The sequence below is a fragment of the Tachyglossus aculeatus genome, chromosome 25 (assembly GCF_015852505.1).
Source record: "Tachyglossus aculeatus isolate mTacAcu1 chromosome 25, mTacAcu1.pri, whole genome shotgun sequence".
NCBI classification, from domain to species: domain Eukaryota; kingdom Metazoa; phylum Chordata; class Mammalia; order Monotremata; family Tachyglossidae; genus Tachyglossus; species Tachyglossus aculeatus.
Window position 1 is genome coordinate 12,145,130 of NC_052090.1, and position 18,850 is coordinate 12,163,979.

An 18,850-nucleotide genomic window follows, 5' to 3' on the forward strand; every position below is an offset into this window, starting at 1 on the left:
GGAAAAGATGTTGCCTGCACACAAGAAGCTAAGCTTTTTAAAAATACAATTATTATTACTATTATTACAGTTCCATTCCAGTTCATAGGGAAGATGCACCTACAGGGTACTTAGGAAAAGTTTTTTCATCTAGTTGGCCAAAACAAACTAGTTACTGACAGCTTAAAACAGCACTTGCAAAGAATGACTGGGAAAAATTCAATAGCAGTGAATGAGATTTAAATTTTCCATCTCCATGTTTAGTAAGGAGCCACTGGCAAAATGGAGAAGCTCAGCATCTCATTAATAGGATACCTTTTTTGCCAACTAGATCAATTTCCTGGAACTAGTATGCGGGAAACCTTGAATGCTCAGTAGAAGACAAAATATTTTGGGGATGAACTCAGACAGTCCCATTCTCCCTGTTTCCAAACCTACCTGCCACTCAGTTAAGGAAAATGGACTGCATTTCACTGCACTCAAAGGATCTGGCTTTGAAACTCATCTGAAGCACTGGGACCCCACTGCTGGGTTTTTTTGTTTGTTTTTTTCATTCATGCCTGAACCACATTCTACCTAGAAATAGAAATTATTTTCAAAATGTAAACAGGAAGATCTCACATATTAGGCTGGCCATCAAAACCATCATGGAGAAAAAACATCCATTCACTATGTGTTACTGAGCTATCCTTCCACCAGGGATAGGATAGGAAAAAAGCCTCCCTTTCATAACAAAACTCAAATGGGAGAGAGTCAACCGAGACTGTGAGCTTCTGGGTGAGTACGTTTACGACAGCAATAGATCTAGCAACTAAGTAAATCCCTTGTATAAAGTCTGTTCAAAAGATATTTGTAAATTCCTCCCATCTTGGTTTGTAATGGCAAAAGTTGGAAACAGGAACAAATGCCAGTTGGTTTTTTGCATCTGTATTATGCAACCTTCCTAAGGAAAGATTGTGATTCTTACCTTAGAACACACAGGACTATGTCAACCAGAGTTTTCAATAGAAGCCAAATAGTAAACTCCTAGTCCTCCTAAGGACTAGAAAGAGCGTCATAATTTACCAAGGTCTACTGGGCCCCTCTCTCTGTTTCACTGTGGTTTCTCTTTCACCCACCCACTCTATCTCTCTCTCTCTCAAGGCATGTCCCATGGAGGCTGTGTTTCACTGTACAAAGTGACAAATGTACTAGCTGTTAGGCTTGCAAAGGTGTTAACTCATATGCTATATATTTGGTCACTTGTTGACAATCTGTAAATGCTTTGGGGTGAGCTTATTTTAAGATTTTGGAGATCCAGAAGTACAGCTAAGCAGACAAGCACTTTCCTGATCCCAATAAAGGCCTTCATTGCTATGGTTCTCTTCGGTGACGGACTAGTTTTTCCTCTTGGTGTGTGTGCCTTATGAGATTGGGTGGGTGTGGGGTCGGGTGTCTAGATCCCCAAAGCACTGGCCTACTTCTTCAAGCCATTTTCCTTATTACCTAGCCAGGCGAGTTGTCACTGGGCCTTTCCCGACCACACTGCCACCCGTGCCTGCGAGATTTCTTCAAGGTGGGAGCCGGGGAATGCTGGACTTTAAACACAAAGAAGCATACCAGGTTGATATCTAGTCCGTTATGTTCATTAAGTGGGTGACGATGCTTTGCTCATCTGGGTCCAGTAGGTCTCCCTTCCTGACGAAACTCTCGTTTCAGAAGGCCACAGAAGAACTGGATTCTTTCTGTGTGGAAAAGTGCTTATTCCTGGGCCGGTTTCTTCATAGAAAAGGTGTAAATGTTGAAGTGTTGACTCAACTGACGACCCTGGGATTTAGAAAGAAGAATCTCTTCCAAACACTGCTCATAACTTCATTCCACATCAACACTTTCAATAAAGGCACAAGACTTTCTCTTGGGAACAGCTCTGAGAGTCTAAAATAGCAGAGATCAGGGGACTCTTACGTACTATATCCTTACTCTCTAATTACCAAAAGAGACTGAGTCTTTATAGCTGGTTTCCCACAATGAGCAGGGAATTCACCAGCCTACATTCTCAGTGGACATGAGATGTTCCTCCTGTAGCACAGAGGATGTAACCATGCCAGCAAACCTCATTCTGCTGAGATTTACTGGGTTACCACTTGCTGCAGAAAGAACTCAGAAATGACAGCAGAGCTATTTAATTTTTCACAAAAATGTCATAACATTCATTAAATCACACTATCAGGTGGGTTTGGTTGTGGGGGCAGGTTTGTTCAAGGGGAGTGAGGGAATCCATTGGTGCAGATTTTAAAAAGGAAGAGCCCCGGCCACACCCTGTCCTTGAGATGTGTTCTGTTTCAGGTGAAATGTTTCCCATGCCAAGGAGGCTGAAGCAACGGCTCTGATGCCGTAATTCAGATAAGTGGCAACCGGATAATCTACACCCACAGCAGGAGAGAATAGTGGAAATGCTTCCATGATCGGAGCCAGTTGGGGAAAAGGAAACTGCTGGGATTTGTCTTTGCTACTCTAGAGTCAGCTCTAAAGAAGTAGGTGAAACCCACGGTCAAGTCTTTCCTCCTTATACAGCACTCATTTTCAGGGCTTGTATTTCATGAATATTGCTTTTCCTTTTTGGGGATGGTCACTTCCTACACCTGGGCAGGTAAGTTATACATATAGGCTGGGCCTGCAGAGCCAAAGCAACATGTACCAGATTCATCTGCACAATCCAGATCCAAAATAATTTTTTGGTTTGAATTATCAAGTTCAGCACTCTGTCTTGACTTTGTTCACATTTACTAGCGTCAATCCAAAGGATGTACTGGCCTTTAACTGTCCACCCTCCTCCAGAATGGCTTTTGTACTCGCCCTGTGGGTGTGGAGCCGGGGCTATTTCCAAGGTTGAGACAAATGAAGAATGTCACAAATAAGGAGAAGCAGTGTGGCTTAGTGGAAAGAGTGCGGGCTTGGGAGTCAGAGGTCATGGGTTCTAATCCCAGCTCCGCCACTGATCAGCTGTGTGACTTTGGGCAAGTCGCTTGACTTCTCTGTGACTCAGTTACCTCATCTGTAAAATGGGGATTAAGACTGTGAGCCCCACATGGGGACAACCTGATTACCTGGTATCTACCCCAGTGCTTAGAACAGTGCTTGGCACATAATAAGCACTTCACAGATACCATTATTATTATTATTATTATTAACTGATCATCAAGAGCACATCCTCCCCTTGCCACCTGCTGGTTGACTCAGTTTACACTGACGGGTATAGAAAACGACACAATCAGATACTCACCACACACAGTCCATAGTGCACGTGAGCAGCCGTGGCCAGAACAGTCAGCACAGTCAGTATTGATTCCTCTAGCCTTCCGAGAAGCCCTGTTATTGCTGCAAAGACCACAGCAGCTAATGGGAACAGCAGCCAGTGGAAAGGTTCAGATCTGGTGTTACTCATCTGGCAAATAATCACCCTGCACTGAAGAAATAATATACACAGGCCCGTCAGAAAGATAGGTGGGTGTGGGGATTACAAAGATGACTAGAGGTAGCATGTTGAGAGTGAAAGTTATCCAATAGATTTCCCATTTCTGCTCCTTCCAGATTAGAAACACTGAGCCAATTCCAAGGGTGAGGTTTATGGTGAATTGACTGTCTCTGCTCCTTTTTTGATCTGTGAAACTGTTTCTCAAGTATTACTTAAAACCTGACTCGTCCTCAATTATTTTGAATGCCAACTTTGTGCAGAACACTATGCGGTGGCCTAAGACAACCTCTTTACCTTTTAAAGATGCAGTATTTAAAAACTGATTAGAGCTATGAGCACCAAACTGTTCAAATCTCATAATTTGTTTCAAGGTAAAAAATAACAAAAACCCAAGCTGCCAGAATTTCAGGGAGAAAAGGAATTGCTATGACAACTAGCATTTGGCTTCCTCTGGGAATTAAAATAGTAGGGACCAGATTGAGGGAACTGAAAGGAAATGGGACTTTTCCAGAACATTTTGCAACGTTTCAACCACTCTTTATTAATGCTTCCTCATTTGGCTTTATAGGAAGAACTAGGAATGTTGCTATTCCACTCCAGAGCCATATTTGGAACATGGATTACCAAGTATAACCACTTGGAAACTGGAAACTCTGTCCAGTAATATTATTTTCCCAAATTGGAGGGGTAAGGGGCAGAGGGAAGGGCCTCTGACCATACCATAAAGACTCTGCTATGCTGATTAGCTTACTTCTTACCAGCCAAGAAACTTCCCATTTTAGTGAGACACCCTGCATACTCATTTGCCACATCTATTCTATGGCAGCCACTCCAAGAAACAAAGGAGGTGACAATGGGACTTCCAAAGCCTGACTCCGCATTGGATGCCTAGGGTGACAACCTTAGAGGGAAGAGGCTTTTTAGTTCTTCTCCCCCGTCTCATATATTCTTTTTGGAGGGAGCAGTATAAGCTAATGGATAAAGCAGCAGCCAGAGGACCTGGGTTCTAATCCCAGCTCTGCCACTTGCCTGCTGTGTGATCTTGAGCAAGTCAGTTGACTTCTCTGTGCCTTGGTTTCTTTGAATACCAGATGGGGATTCAATACCTGTTCTCCCTCCTACTTAGATGGAGACTGTGAGCCCCATATGGCACAGGGATTGTGTCCAACCTGAATAACTTGAATCTACCCCAGCACTTAGAACAAAGTGCCTGACATATATAAGCGCTTAAATACCATAACAGGAAAAAAAGAAAGGAGTTGGAGAAAATCCAGAAAATTATTACTCCTGCTCCTTTTGTGATTGTCCAGAGACCTCTAGGTACTTGAACGTGTCTCATCAGAGGATGCTCTAGAGCCTGTCTATGCAGGGAGGTGACCAGGAAAGGGAAGAAAAGGCACCATTCTCTTGACTTAAACCTCACTGTTGGAGCCCTCATGCTGATGGAATAAAGCCCAAAGACCTGCGGCTTTTAAAAGCATGCAGCTTAATAGACAGTAAGGTTGTTGTGGGCAGGGAATGTGTCTATTGTACTGTACTCTCCCAAGGGCTTAGTGCAGAGCTCTACACACAGTAAGCACTCAATAAATACAACTGACTGTTTATTGTGGCAGTCCCCCTTCCTAGCATGCTTACAAGTGTTATCTCGGCCAGATGATCTGAACAGCAGCAGTCAATATAAGTTTGCCCCCAAGGGCACAATTCCCTCTGACAAATGGTGTAAGCACTTATATACTGTCACTTGGTTCAAATATTAGGCACTCGAGGTGAAAAACTCTACAATGAATAAAGACTAATTCAAGCAACCAAGCAACTATATGGGTTATAAATTGAGGCCTATTCTGTCTAGGTTGCCATGAGGAAGCCAGATCAGCCAAAGCTCAAATAGGGCACTGATTAATATCAGCAACAACTCAGTTTTACTTTCACCAGATTCTGGTGCTTGTTGGCTAGTCCATATTTTAGCCACACATTTTATTTGACCTCGAGCACTTCTAACAACGGGCCCAGCTCTTAAAAAAAAATGCATTCTGAAACCTGAACTTGAGGTCACTCAACACCCCATTTGGCAAAGTTGAGTAGCAGAATTCTGAATCGCTTAGATACTTACGGTAACGTTGGAGAAGGCAACACCAACCATCCACAAAAATAGTCTGGGTTGTTTGATTAGTATGTCACATGGAGATAAAGCCACCCAGGCAGTGAGGAGGAGAAACAGGATAGCGGGTGACACCAGGGGTAAAAGTGATTCATATAAAGAATCTTTCTTCAGGGTTTTCTTCATATATGCCCTACGTACAGAGAAAAATACAAATGTTCATTGGAATCGTTTCTAATTATCAAGGCTCAGATAAGAATTAAAAACATAAGGGATCTCATCTTTTGACTATTTCTCCACACAAATTATTTAAATAAATATCCTCCGGGCACATCTAAAATACCCCCACCTCATTACATAACAACTAATCAGAAACTTGCTTAATAAATTTGTTTCTCAAGTATTTTTTGGCTATTAATCAGAGCTCCATTAAGTACCTTTAAGACAGCCTTTGCCACTCAGTTATATTCTGGGGGAAAAATGCTTCTTCAACATCATCCCTGGTATATTCTAGATGATTCCTTTTTCATGAATAATGTACTACCCCACACAGCGTATGAGGGTGGGTCGACAGAGTCTAAGAAATTAAAATTCTGTTTTCAGCTCCCTTCTATTGCAGCCAAACCTCAGAATCCACAAATCAATGAGTGAAATTTTCCATGTTCATACAAATTGAAAAAGTTAAAGCCAGAGAAAAGAGCTTCAACTCTGACTTTCAGCTGCATAATGTGGAATTAGTTATTGAACCTTCGTAGTTTCTATTTGAAAACCTTTAATTTACATTTTCTCCATTCAAATTCATTTTCAGAGGACAATGTGACAATTTGAGATTAAAAGATTTCACCAAACTAGCAATTTTTTTAAAGTTGCCTAATTGAAAGGTAATCCAGTCCCACAATATATTTCTATCTTCTAAGGTAGGCTGCATTTTTAACACCCCAGGACTAAATAATTACAATTTACAAAGTGATTCAGCATCTTGTCCCTTGGTTTGGCCAGACTGAAATTCTCATACAAATTCATCTAGGAGAGGAGGTTTGCATCTGGGAAGTACAAAGAGCATCCCTAAATTGGTAATAGAAACTGCAGGCATATTATACACACAGCCAAGTCCACTCCAGCTAATTTAAATGAATGGAATGCTCTAAATAGATTTGGAAAGTGTGATGAAATTGCTTATTAATAATAATAAGAAGAAGAATGGCATTTATTAAGCACTTACTATGTGCAAAGCACTGTTCTAATAATAACAATAAGAATTATAAGTGTAGGATGCTGACATAACTGCATTTTTATGATCCCATCAAAATGTGTTATTTATATGGATTGGTCATGTGGGGGAAGACATGCAGAAGTCGAGGGAAATGCAAACTTTCTTTGCTTGATTTTGGCAGTTTTCAAATTTGCCCCTTCGGGGTAGTCATTAATGGAAGACGTTATGTTAAGTTTCGGATAACAAATACGCAAATATAATCTCGTATCTTTAGAAGACAAAACCAGCAAATTAAAGGACTAGTGATTGGGCCATGCAGCACATCTCTTCCTGTTTTGTGCACAGCAGGGGGAAAGAATTCCAAACCTGGGGGAGCAATCTTATTATGGAATGCTTTCTTTTTAGGATGACTGTAGCTTCTCAATAGTATCCCCCACCCCAGAACAAATGGAGAGGGCTGGTATTTGTTTAGAATATTAAATGTCTGGAGTTTCAAGAGATGTGCATTTCAAGTATCTAAGAGTTGCTATTTTGTCTGAATTATAAACCACTCCATATGTAGGAATATAAAAACAGAGCAAAAATGAAGGCACTGAAATATTAAGCTCCTAGAGTGGTAATGTGAAGCAACAAGGGAAATGGGTTGATTCACTAAACAAACAAAAAAAATTGCTGATAACCAACAATTTTCTTCATATTGGATGAAAAATGCTTGCTAGGTAAACCCTGACCCTGATGAGGTATAGGGATGGTGGAGGTAACAACATTTCTCAGATAGTAAAATCTGGTACCAAGAAACACTCAACTACATCTGAATGAGCAAACCTGGAAAGAAGCATGGTGATCATTTCAAACATTACAGTCACTTCCCTTGAAAGAAAGCCATTAACTCTGATTTTTATAGGACAGCATATCAATGATCTTATATAAATTACACTTACATGTGAATATTGTGCAATGTCTGGGGGAGAGAAAGAAATATGCTGCAGCCTGGAAAGACATAAAAGATTTGTAAATGGTGATGTTTTATAATTATGCTCTACTGATAGCAACAGGCCTCTACTGAAATGAGACCTACGGAACTACCGTGCCGCCTTACAACTTAATGATTTCCTGAGTGAAACGACTAAGAATTTCAGCAACCATATAACATTATAATTGGTGTAATTGTGAAAATGTTTTCAGTCTGAGGGCCTCTTGGGTGGGGCAGAAATGCCCAGTTCCATCCTCCCAGTATGGGGGGAGGGAAGAAGAAAGGATCTCCCTCCTACTCTCCTCAGCCCTGAGAGAAGAGGGTGTTTCCTCCACCTACGGGCGCTTCAGTCCCACATTGTCCCCTCACCTTGAGCTAGATTTCCTCAACCTTACATCGTACCATGACCCCTGTCCATTGCAAATCTCCTCCCTTTACCAAACTCCAGATTGGCACTTTCAGTTCCGTTCTCCCTTACTCTCCCTTCTCCTCTAGTTCCCTTACCCTCCCCCTGGGGCGGATGGAGATCTGCTCCAAGCTCTGTGAGGATGGAGGGAGGAGTTTAGGACCAGATGGGGATGTCTTCAGGGAAGAAAGCCCTGAAGATACTGCGAGAGAGCAGTGAGGAAGAGGGGTGGGAAAGGATGTGTGTATGGGAACAGAGCCACAGGTGTCAACTTTTCATTTTGAATGCAGGGACGAGGAGGGGCCAGGGACTTGAGCAGGCTGGGGATTGTGAGGAGGAGACAAGCTTCAATGAGCTAACAGGTGATACAGCTACCATCTTAGGTCTTTTCAGTCCTGACTGGAAACTCTCAGGCTGTGTCCAAATCTTGGAATGAGCAAGGCTGGAGTCCAGCTCACGGACCTGTGGAGGCAAATGCCCCCAGCCCCCTTACGGAATAGACACCTATAAATAGGGCAGGACTAGAGCAGACCTGCAGACTAGACCTCAGATTATTTGGAAGCCCCAGGGATCCCAGGCCATAATTTGGGAAACACTGGTAAAAAATAATTGTGGAACTTATTAGGCATTTACTATGTGCCAAGCACATCACTGAGTACTGTGGTAGATACCAGATAATCAGATCAGACACAATCCTTGTCCCAAGCAGGGCTTATACTCTAAATAAGAGGGAGAACAGGTATTGAATCCCTATTTTAAAGATGAAGAAAATGAGGCATGGAGAGTGACTTGCCCACAACTACATGGCCAGCACATGGCAGAGCCAGAATAATCTGGCTGATAAGTGCAGAAGGGTCCGAGTTTCATTTGATCAGTAGTCTGCCCCTGAATAATTCACAATGCTGCCTGGCCCAGGAGAAAGATAAGGACAGAGGAGGAACTGTGGGTGTGGACTGAATGGTATCTAGAAGGAGCACAGCCCTACTCTACTAACTGCAAGCTCGCCAAGTAATTAAGTTCCCAAAACACTGTTCAAATGACTCATTCAGCCAGCACAGTTTTCTCTGTTCATAGTAGGATTTCTTTTCTCATTTTTACCATTTTAATTGCCCTTCTGTGCCCTGCTCTCCCATGGAAAAATCTTTCTTCCTAGAATAGCTGAAGGGCGTGCAGGCCAAAGAAACCTCCTAAGTGTTCTCCAGTCTCCTTGTGTACATTCCCAACATTACTGCTTGTTGGAGTTTCTGAGTTTAATGAGCACTGCAGTTAAGCTATGTTTTCTATTAAAAAGAGGGGGAGACAGAAGTTCAATAAAACCTCAGCAAAATATAACCATTCAAACATCTGCGTTACATTAGAAGAGACAGAAGACAAAACACTGACTCTTGAGGTTAAATCTGAATTTCCTGCTGCAATACTGAGGAGTCTTAGCTTTTCAGATTAAAAAAAAAAAAAAGGAAACCAAGTGAGAAAGGCCAGGTTTAAAAAGAGGATTCTAAAGCTACTAGATGCCAACAGCCAGCTACTTCTGAGACATCGATTTAGTTAGCAATTACATACTGGCTACAAATAACTGGCCCCCTAAACTCTGCACTAGGCCAAGCTTCCATGCCCACCCATTCAGGTTTCCTTTCCCTGGAAAGGGGGGCTCTTTTGGCCTCAATTTGGGTCATAGTCTCCTCCAGTAGAGGTAGGATGTCTTCTCTCAAAGGCCTAATGGGCTGCTTGCACTTTCAATCCATCAATGGCTATCTACTGAGCACCTAATGTATTCAGAGCACCAAACTAAGCGCTTGAGAAAGCACAATAGAATTGGTAGACCTGACCGCAGCTCTCCAAGAATTTACAATCCAGTAGCTCTTGGAACGTAGAAGATCCCATTAATAATTGTAATTAATAATTCATTAAGCGCTTTCTGTGTGCCAGGCACTATACTAAGCGCTGGTGTGGCTTTGCTTCCAGGCCAGCTCCTCTTTCACACGACTAGGTGACGAGTTTCTGAATCCTGGAGCTCCAAGCTGGGTGAAACACCTGAATTTTTACATTTGCCTGCCCCCCGCCTCTAGACTGTAAGCTCGATGTGGGCATATTGTATTCTCCCAAGTGCCTAGTACAGAGCTCTGCACACAGTAAGCACTCAATAAATATGACAATGAATGTATTCAGCTGATTATCATTCAACAGTTCTGAAATCCCAACTCCTTCATGAAGCCTTTCCTGAATAATGTGCACAGAGAAGGAGTTCTCGCCACCAAGCTGCTACAATTATTTTCACATAATTCTACTAAATTCCCTTGAACCAAAATGCATACAAGTATAAATAGTTTATTTTATATACATATTTGCATATATGTGTACATGTACACATGTATATATTTATATTTGGCTCAATTAATCAACATAATTTAGTAGGCATCAACTGTGTACAGAGCACTGGACTAAGTGTTTGGGAGGGTAAAGCAGAATTAGGAGGCTGGATCTCTTTGGCTTTAAAGAGTTTCTATATCTGTTCATGTTTGTCAGCCACTCTAAATATCTCTCTCCACTTCACTGTTTACTAGGGTAAACTCATAGAGGGGAGGGTTCTTGGTCTCCAATTTGGTTTGAACAGTGCTTTGTATAACTTTCTATACAAATAGGCATTTAAGAAATGCTAATGATAAGAGTTATATTTGTAAAACACTCAACTGGCCTGCCATTTGAAAGTGTTCTCTACAGACCACAGCAGATTAGGAATCCAAAGACCTAGATTTAATTGGTAATTTTACCAGTAATTCTTTGTAGACAAACCAAACCTCCTAGTTGACAGAGTTTCTCCATCTGAAAAATGTACAATACCATCTACAGCAAAGTTACCTGCATCACTTGATACAGACTATCTGTTGAGATTTTGTAATTAGGGTGGTATTTATCCACACTAGCAGAGAACACAGATCCTCATTCTGCCCTGGGAGGAGGAAGAAATTAGGGTCACCTTTCCCCACAGGAATTAATCATCAGGGGAACCAGTTTATAGGAAATGAATGAGTTTAAGGATGCAAAAATCTCTGGACTACGTCACCTTCTCCGCAGAATAACATAAAGAGGACAAAGATTTTGCTTGCATTTCTGTAAAAAATCCAACCATCCCTGGGCCAGGGATTACGTCTGATTTTCACCCTTGTGCACCTAGTAGATAACTAACAAATACTACTACTACTGTCACCAGAGATTTCATACAATAACTCCTTTTCTGGCCAGTTTACAGTTCATTATCCATATTTATGGGAATTCTTTAAAATGTTCAGTATAATTACTCTGGTTTCCTATTCATGGATGTCTACTAGTTCAATTATACTACATCCTCAATTGCAATTGACTATCAGTAAAATGGAAAAAATATGGTAAAATGGAAATACAATGTAAGAAATAGCTTTAAATGAAATACTAGGAAAAATAAATCATTATGGCTCTAAAGCTTATGATGGGCTAGATAAATGCTAAGTAATAACCATAATATACTTGGGCAATGCTTGTAGGCCTGTGCTTTCTCAACACTTTTTTCCAGGCGCTACACTGAGCACTGGAGTAGATACAAGAAAATCAGGTTAGACACGGTCCATGTCCCATGTGGAGCTCACGGTCTTAATCCCCTCTTTACTGAAAAGGTAACTGAAATGCAGAGAAGTTGAATGACTTCCCCAAGGTCACACAGCAGACAAGTGGCAGAGTAAGAATTAGAACTCATGTCCTTCTGATTCCCAGGTCCATGCTCTATTCTCTAGGCCATGCTGCTTCTTTGACTCACTCTCTTATTAGTCAGATAAGAGAATACCTACTGTTTTCTCAGGTTAACTACTATTCTACCACCTTTCTTCATTTTTTCTTGCCCTTTATTTCTCCTGCATTACACATTCTCTCATCATCTGCCTTTCTACCTTGCTCTTTACCTTTGGTCCACTATTTACCCTGTAACCAGTGGTGCCTTTCCTCAGTTTCCTTTTTTGTCGGCTTCTCCTCCTTTTTCCCCCTCTGTCAGCTCTTTGTGGGCAGGGAAGGTGTCTACCAATGCTCAAGAGCTTAGTACAGTGCCCTGTACACAGTAAAGCCCACTGATTGATGGATTTAGTGCTCTGCACACAGTAAGTGCTCAACAGATACAACTGAATTAATTTAGGAGAGCAAACAATTTAGGAAAATAGATATTTTAAAATTGCCATCCTGCCTCTGCCATCAAACAGCTCTTCAGAGGCCCTTGCTGAAGTCTCAATGCCCAACTCTATTGATCAATTTACTACTGACCACAGTCTCATGACCAAGCTCAACATGGAAGTTGACAGGTCTGCAATCTTTTTTTTTTGGAGGGAGGATGCCATGCCTCCCTCCAAATTGCTTGGGGCATTCACCCTGTTACGTACCCTCCCTGATGAAGCCTCACTAGAATTAAATTATATATTATAAATTATTTATTTATAGTAATGTCTATCTCCCCTTTCAGACTTGTAAGCTTGTTGTTGGCAGGGAACGGGCCTGCTAACTCTGTTGTACTCTCCGAAGTGCTTAGTAGCACAAAATAATAATAATAATAATAATAATAATAATAATGGTATTTGTTAAGCGCTTACTATGCGCAAAGCACTGTTCTAAGCGCTGGGGAGGTTACACGGTGATCAGGTTGTCCCACGAGGGGCCTCACAGTTTTAATCCCCATTTTACAGATGAGGTAACTGAGGCCCAGAGAAGTTAAGTGACTTGCCCAAAGTCTCACAGCTGACAGTTGGCAGAGCCGGGATTTGAACCCATGACCTCTGACTCCAAAGCCCGGTCTCTTTCTACTGAGCCACACTGCTTCTTAACTGAGCCACGCTGCTTCTTTAAAAGAGCTCAATAAATACCACAGATTGATCACTATTTCCCAGGGTCACCACACAATCAAGAGTGTGTTTCCAGGTAGTGTTCAGGTTTATTTTTGGGTGAATTCAAATTTTTCTGTCCCTGAGAATTCAGCAAGTCAACGTTCCCCCATCAATTTTCCCCCCTTCCGTCCCTATTTCTTGGACAGAGGGGGAAGGGGGACCTAACGGCATCTCAGACCATTGAGGACTTCAGAATGCTTTCCTTTCACCATCTTAGTGGCTCAAAGAACTTCAGAGCATAGAGCATTTGAACAGCCTCCTTCCTTCTGGAGTCTAAATATCAAAGGCTTTCATTTTTCTCATTTTTTAAAATGGTATTTGTTATGCGCTTACTAGGTGCCAGCCACCGTGCTAAGCGCTGGGGCAAATACAGGCTAATCAGGTTGGACAATCTTAATCCCCGTTTTACAGATGAGTAACTGAGGCAGACAGAAGTGAAGTGACTTGTCCAAGGTCACAGAGCAGACAAGTGGTGGGACCAGGTCTTTCTGACTCCCAGCCTGGTGCTCCAACCACTAGGCCATGCTGCTTCTCTTAGTCAAGGCACTTATTTGTAGTTCAGGAACTAAACAGAACTTTTAGAGTTCAGCTGCCACTTTCAAAGTAAATGAGGGACACTGTACCTGTCTAAAACTGGGTGGCCAACAGAAATTGCTCATGAGAAATAAGTCTCTTTCTGGGGAACTTGGAGGTGCAAGTTTCAAAAGTAAACTATTACAGAGATCTGAGTCCAGTATTGAGGAGGGGGTGAGGGGAGGATGATGTCCCAAACACCAATAACAGCTACATTAACCTGTCCTTCAAACTGCTTATAAGACTCTCTCATAATTTACAGCTGATTCTTGGTTATCCGGGATTCCATAGGGTCGCGGCTAGCATAGGTAATTGAAATCCACAGATTACCTGCTTCTGGACTGGTAGGGCTGGCTCTATCAGCTAAAAATTCAACAGAATCATCCCTAGTCTGGAAAAAGGATCGTCTGGAAGAGAATCAGTGGGGTAAGATACAGTAACGTGGCAATACTCCAGTGCTTTTCCCAGGCTAGGGATAATTTGTGCCTTAATAGACCAGTCCCTATAAATACATCTGGCCCTCTTGTTTTGTCTGCAATGATCCAGCTATTCAATGGCTCCAGCTAAGTAGTCCATACATAAAAAGGACACAATTACCATGGCGGTTTCTGAGAAAGTCACTTAGAAAATGTTTCAACATCCCAGTGGCAAAAGTGTAGCAGCTTTTTGTATTTCACATTTAAGGCAGTTTAGTAAGCAGAGAAAGTAGTTCTTATGAAATATAGTTAATGGGGTAACGATTTGGTGTTGAATACTTTCTCTAGCTCTCTCCACCTTATCCAACCTTCCCCTGCTCACACTTTTCAGTCCTCCCAAGTCTATTTCCAGACTATAGACTGTAAGCTCTTTGTTTCTACCAACTCTGTTGTATTGAACTCTCCCAAGCACTTAGTTCAGTGCTCTGCACAGAGTAAGTGCTCAATTAATACCACTCATTGACTGACACATTGATCTGTTCTTCTCTTTCCTTCCTCTGATTTCTTGCTCGCGTTGTTCCCAGAACCTGAAATTCCCTTTCATCCCACCAGACTTCACTCTCTCCACTTTAAAGCCCCTCCTAAAATCCCAATTCCTGCAACAACCTTTCCCTAATTATAATTATCCTCATTTTTATTGATCCATTGGTTACCTCTTGCACTTACGCATTTATTTATATCCATCCTCAGAACTGTGTGTGTATATGTACATGTGTGCATAGATATATTTTTTCGATATTTCTGTTTGTCTTCCCCAGCAGTGTCTAAGTTCCTTGTGGAAAGGGAACCTAGTTTATACTTCTGCTGTGCTTCCAAATTACTTCTTACACTTCAGTGCACTCAGAAGGCCCTCAAAAAATACTATAACCACCACTACCCAACTTGTCTATATTTAACTTTTTAAAGGAACTCCCATTTCTGAACAAAGGCATTTTAATGTTTATTTTTCCCAACTATTTAGTGGTCGAGAAAATTAAGTCTTATGAAAATATAATCAAGGTTTGGGCTAGCCATAAGCTGCAGAATAAATATGCTGTTATATCAAATTTAAATACAGTTATAAGCTGCAAAACAGCTACTTCTAACATGTATTTTTTTTAACCGTTTATGCTTCTTGCTGACAAAGACGACTAGAAAGCTTGGATTTTGTTTCTGGATCCGAGGTGCTAGAATATTCTAGCATGAGGTGCCCAAGCATCATGAACTGAAGAGCCATAGATCAAAAAATTGAAAATGTCTGAGGATTGTAGATTTAAAACTGCGAGCAGGTGGGTAGTGGAAAATGGCAGAAAGCAGGTCCTCTGATGGTCAAGAGATTGGAGGAAGGGGGGATGGCAAAGTGGCGACGGTGAGTGAGGGAGGCCAAACTGGGGGAGGGTTCTGGTGGTCCCCCTTTCCCAGACCCAAGAGGGCAGGCAGGGGGAAGGGGAGCCCACCACTGAAAGGGCTGAAGTAGCGGCACAGTGCAGCCCGGGGCGTGGAGAAGATAGTGAACCACGAGCTGCATACTTTGGGAAGAAAAGCCGCCTGAGGTTCATGAGCTTCAGTTTAGCCACCCCTTTTCTAATAATGATAATAATAAGATGGTATTTGTTAAGCGCTTTCTATGTGCACTGTTCTAAGCACTGGGTTGGATACAAGGTTATCACATTGTCCCACGTGGGGCTCACAGTCTGAGTCCCCATTTTACAGATGAGGTAACTGAGGCCCAAAGTCACACGGCTAACAAGTGGTAAAGCCAGAATTCAAATCCACGACCTCTGACTCCCGAGCCCGTGCTCTTTCCACTAAGCCACGCTGCTTCTCTGTTTTCTAGTACGTAGCTATGTGTTACAACATACTGGCATCACTAAAGCAGTAGGAGGAGGAGGAGTTAGTAGCAGCAGCAGTAGCGGCGTTTACCAAGTATCCTCTTGGTGCACTACACTATACCAATCAATCAATCGTATTAATTGAGCGCTTACTGTGTGCAGAGCACTGTACTAAGCACTTGGGAAGTACAAGTTGGCAACACATAGAGACAGGCCCTACCCAACAGTGGGCTCACAGTCTAAAAGGGGGAGACAGAGAACAAAACCAAACATACTAACAAAATAAAATAAATAGAATAGATATGTACAAGTAAAATAGAGTAATAAATACGTACAAACGTATATACATATAGACAGGTGCTTTGGGGAAGGGAAGGAGGTAAGATGGGGGGGATGGAGAGAGGGACGAGAGGGAGAGGAAGGAATGGGCTCAGTCTGGGAAGGCCTCCTGGAGGATGCTTAACAGAAAGAATTAATAATAATGTGGAACTGAAACACATCAAAGTAAAGCTAATTATTCCTTAAGGGGTTCCCCATCTTAAGGAATTGGGGATTCATTATACACTGCCTTATTTCAGAAAGTGGAATTTCTGACTACCTGTCATAACCTAGAGATTACCTCACTAACAAATACAAATTAAATCCTCCTCCCTCCAAGACTGTGAGTTTCACGTGAGACGGGGTCTGTGTCCAACCTGATAAACTTGTGTCTACTCTGCCACTTAAAACAGTGCTTGACACACAGTAAGCTCTTAACAAATACCATTAAAAAATGTAACCGTTGTAATTTGTAGATTGTAATAACAACACCAGTTCAACCTAAGTCACAAAAATAGAATTAATATTTTGAATTGATAACATGCCTCGTTCCCAAATATGCTAGAGCCCTGTAAAAGCCTGGGACAAGATCTGTCTAGTGCAACTATCCCCTACTTTTGGGAGTGGTTAGGTTCACCTCACTCCTCTGGGCCTCAGTTCCCTCATCTGTAAAATGGGGATTATGACTGTAAACCCTATGTGGGTCAGGGACTGCATCCAACCTGATTATCTTGTATCTACCCCAGCTCTTAGAACAGTGCATGGCACATAGTAAGTGCTTAACAAATACCATCATCATCATCATCTAAAGGTGTCAATACTTTTCAGCCACTAATGGTACCCTAGAGAGGGCAGCCTCTCGCCCCGGTTTTCTTTTCTTATGGTAAAATGGAGATGACAACTTCCACCTCCTTTATAGGTCACAAAAGTATTCCTCTACGCAAAGAGTTAATATCCCACAAAGTGCCTAACCCATAGTTAAGGAGTAGTGCTCTCGCTCTCTGGCAGCTAACCCAGTAATTTGTTATCTTTTCCAACGCCTCTGTGAAGAATGTAGAAGGCAAGTATCCTCAGTTTCATGACAAATCATCGCTGTAGTTAACAGTGGTCCATGGAATGCTGACCCAGACAGTGGACAAAGTTAGGGTGGGGACCCCAACCTTCAGAGACTGGCATGCTCCGATGGGGTCTGGATACACGTGAGGAAACCAAAAGAAGTGCAGACTTGTGGAAGCGTGGTTCTGGAGCACAGAAGCACTCCACCTTTCCTGGTCATACGAGCTCGTTGTGGGCAGGGTATGTGACTACCACCTCTGTTGCACTGTATTCTCCCAAGTGCTTGGTATAGTGCACTGCACACAGTATGTGCACAAAAACAATGTTTGACACACAGTAAGTGCTTAACAAATACCATAAAAAAAAAAAATAATGATTGAATCAACCCTAAACAGCCCCATGGCCCAACCCCAACTCCTCCTGCTGCATAAGGTTGACATTTCGTGAGTTCTCTTTTTCCAGTGGCCAATTTGTCCTTTTTCAATAATGAAACAATGGAATGAGAAGCGAGGGAAGGTTGCCTTATCCCTCATATTGTGTTATTATTATTACCATTATTATTATTATTACATTTGTTAAGCACTTACTACATGTCAAACATTGCCCTCGGCGCTGAGGTAGATACAAGTTAATCAGTTCAGACACAGTCCCTGTCCCTCATGGGATTCATAGTCTCAATAGGAAGAGGACAATTATTTAATCCCCATTTTACAGATGAGGAAACGGAGGCACCAAGAAGTTAAGTGACCTGCCCAAGGTCACAGAGCAGGCAAATGGCAGAGCCGGAATTAGAACCCAGGTTCTCTAGACTGTGCTGCTGCTCCTCTTTAGGGCTGCAGAAAATACACGGGGGATGGCTGGTGTGATTCTGCAGCCTGTCCCTCAGTTCATCTGGGATTAGGACTAAAAGAGCCTGGGTGGGATCAGCCCAACCCTCCTGACCCCAAAACAAGCTTTCAAGGTGGGGACTGGGAAAAGGGTTAAAATCATAAGGGAAGAACGAGTGTTCACAAATGACTTTGCTTTCATTTCTTGCAGAAAAATAGCATGGGTCTATCAGAAGTAAAAAACTACTTACTTTCCCACCAAAGCAGATTTGGCACAAACCAAATGAAAAGTAGCAATCTAATGCTAAAATGTTACACACCCTGTGGGTGTTGAATAAATGCTTGTGGCTGACAGTGATTTTTGGTAAAAGAAAAGTAAGCACTTAGAAGAAGCAAATTAAAGCCTTCTATCATGTACTGTAGAGAAATGTGGCACTTGGCATTTGAGCGCGATGTTTCTCCAAAACCATTCTTAGCCTTTCTTCAAGTAGGGAAGAAAACCTTTAGGTTCAAAAGGCAAAGCAACAGACTGCAACCCAGCCCCATTTCTTCACTGAGCCAGCACCGCTCCCTACATTTCATTTTGTTTCATTTCTGTTCCCTTTTTCCTCTCTCTTTTTCTGTCAACCTCTCCCTCACCTCCGCTTCAGTCGATCAACCTAAAACCTTCTTCAATTGCAGAGTTGAAAACTGTCACTATGGGCAGCGTGACTGTTTCAGAGCTTCCCTGAGAAACCAGAATGAAGTGTGGGAATGGTACTCGTAACTCAG

At 42.1% G+C, this 18,850-nt stretch overlaps 1 protein-coding gene across 2 annotated transcripts in view; it reads right to left on the bottom strand.

Moving 5' to 3' along the window:
• LOC119945561 (ethanolaminephosphotransferase 1-like) overlaps positions 1–18,850 on the bottom strand; it is a 61,363-nt gene continuing 42,513 nt past the window's right edge. For both annotated transcript variants that reach the window (XM_038766753.1, XM_038766754.1), the window contains exons 7-10: positions 7,686–7,734; positions 5,544–5,724; positions 3,242–3,424; positions 1–1,785 (exon numbers count right to left, since the gene is read on the bottom strand). In XM_038766753.1, the coding sequence (XP_038622681.1) occupies positions 1,720–1,785; positions 3,242–3,424; positions 5,544–5,724; positions 7,686–7,734 (479 nt within the window). In that variant the 3' untranslated portion in view covers positions 1–1,719. The remainder of the gene's footprint in view (positions 1,786–3,241; positions 3,425–5,543; positions 5,725–7,685; positions 7,735–18,850) is intronic.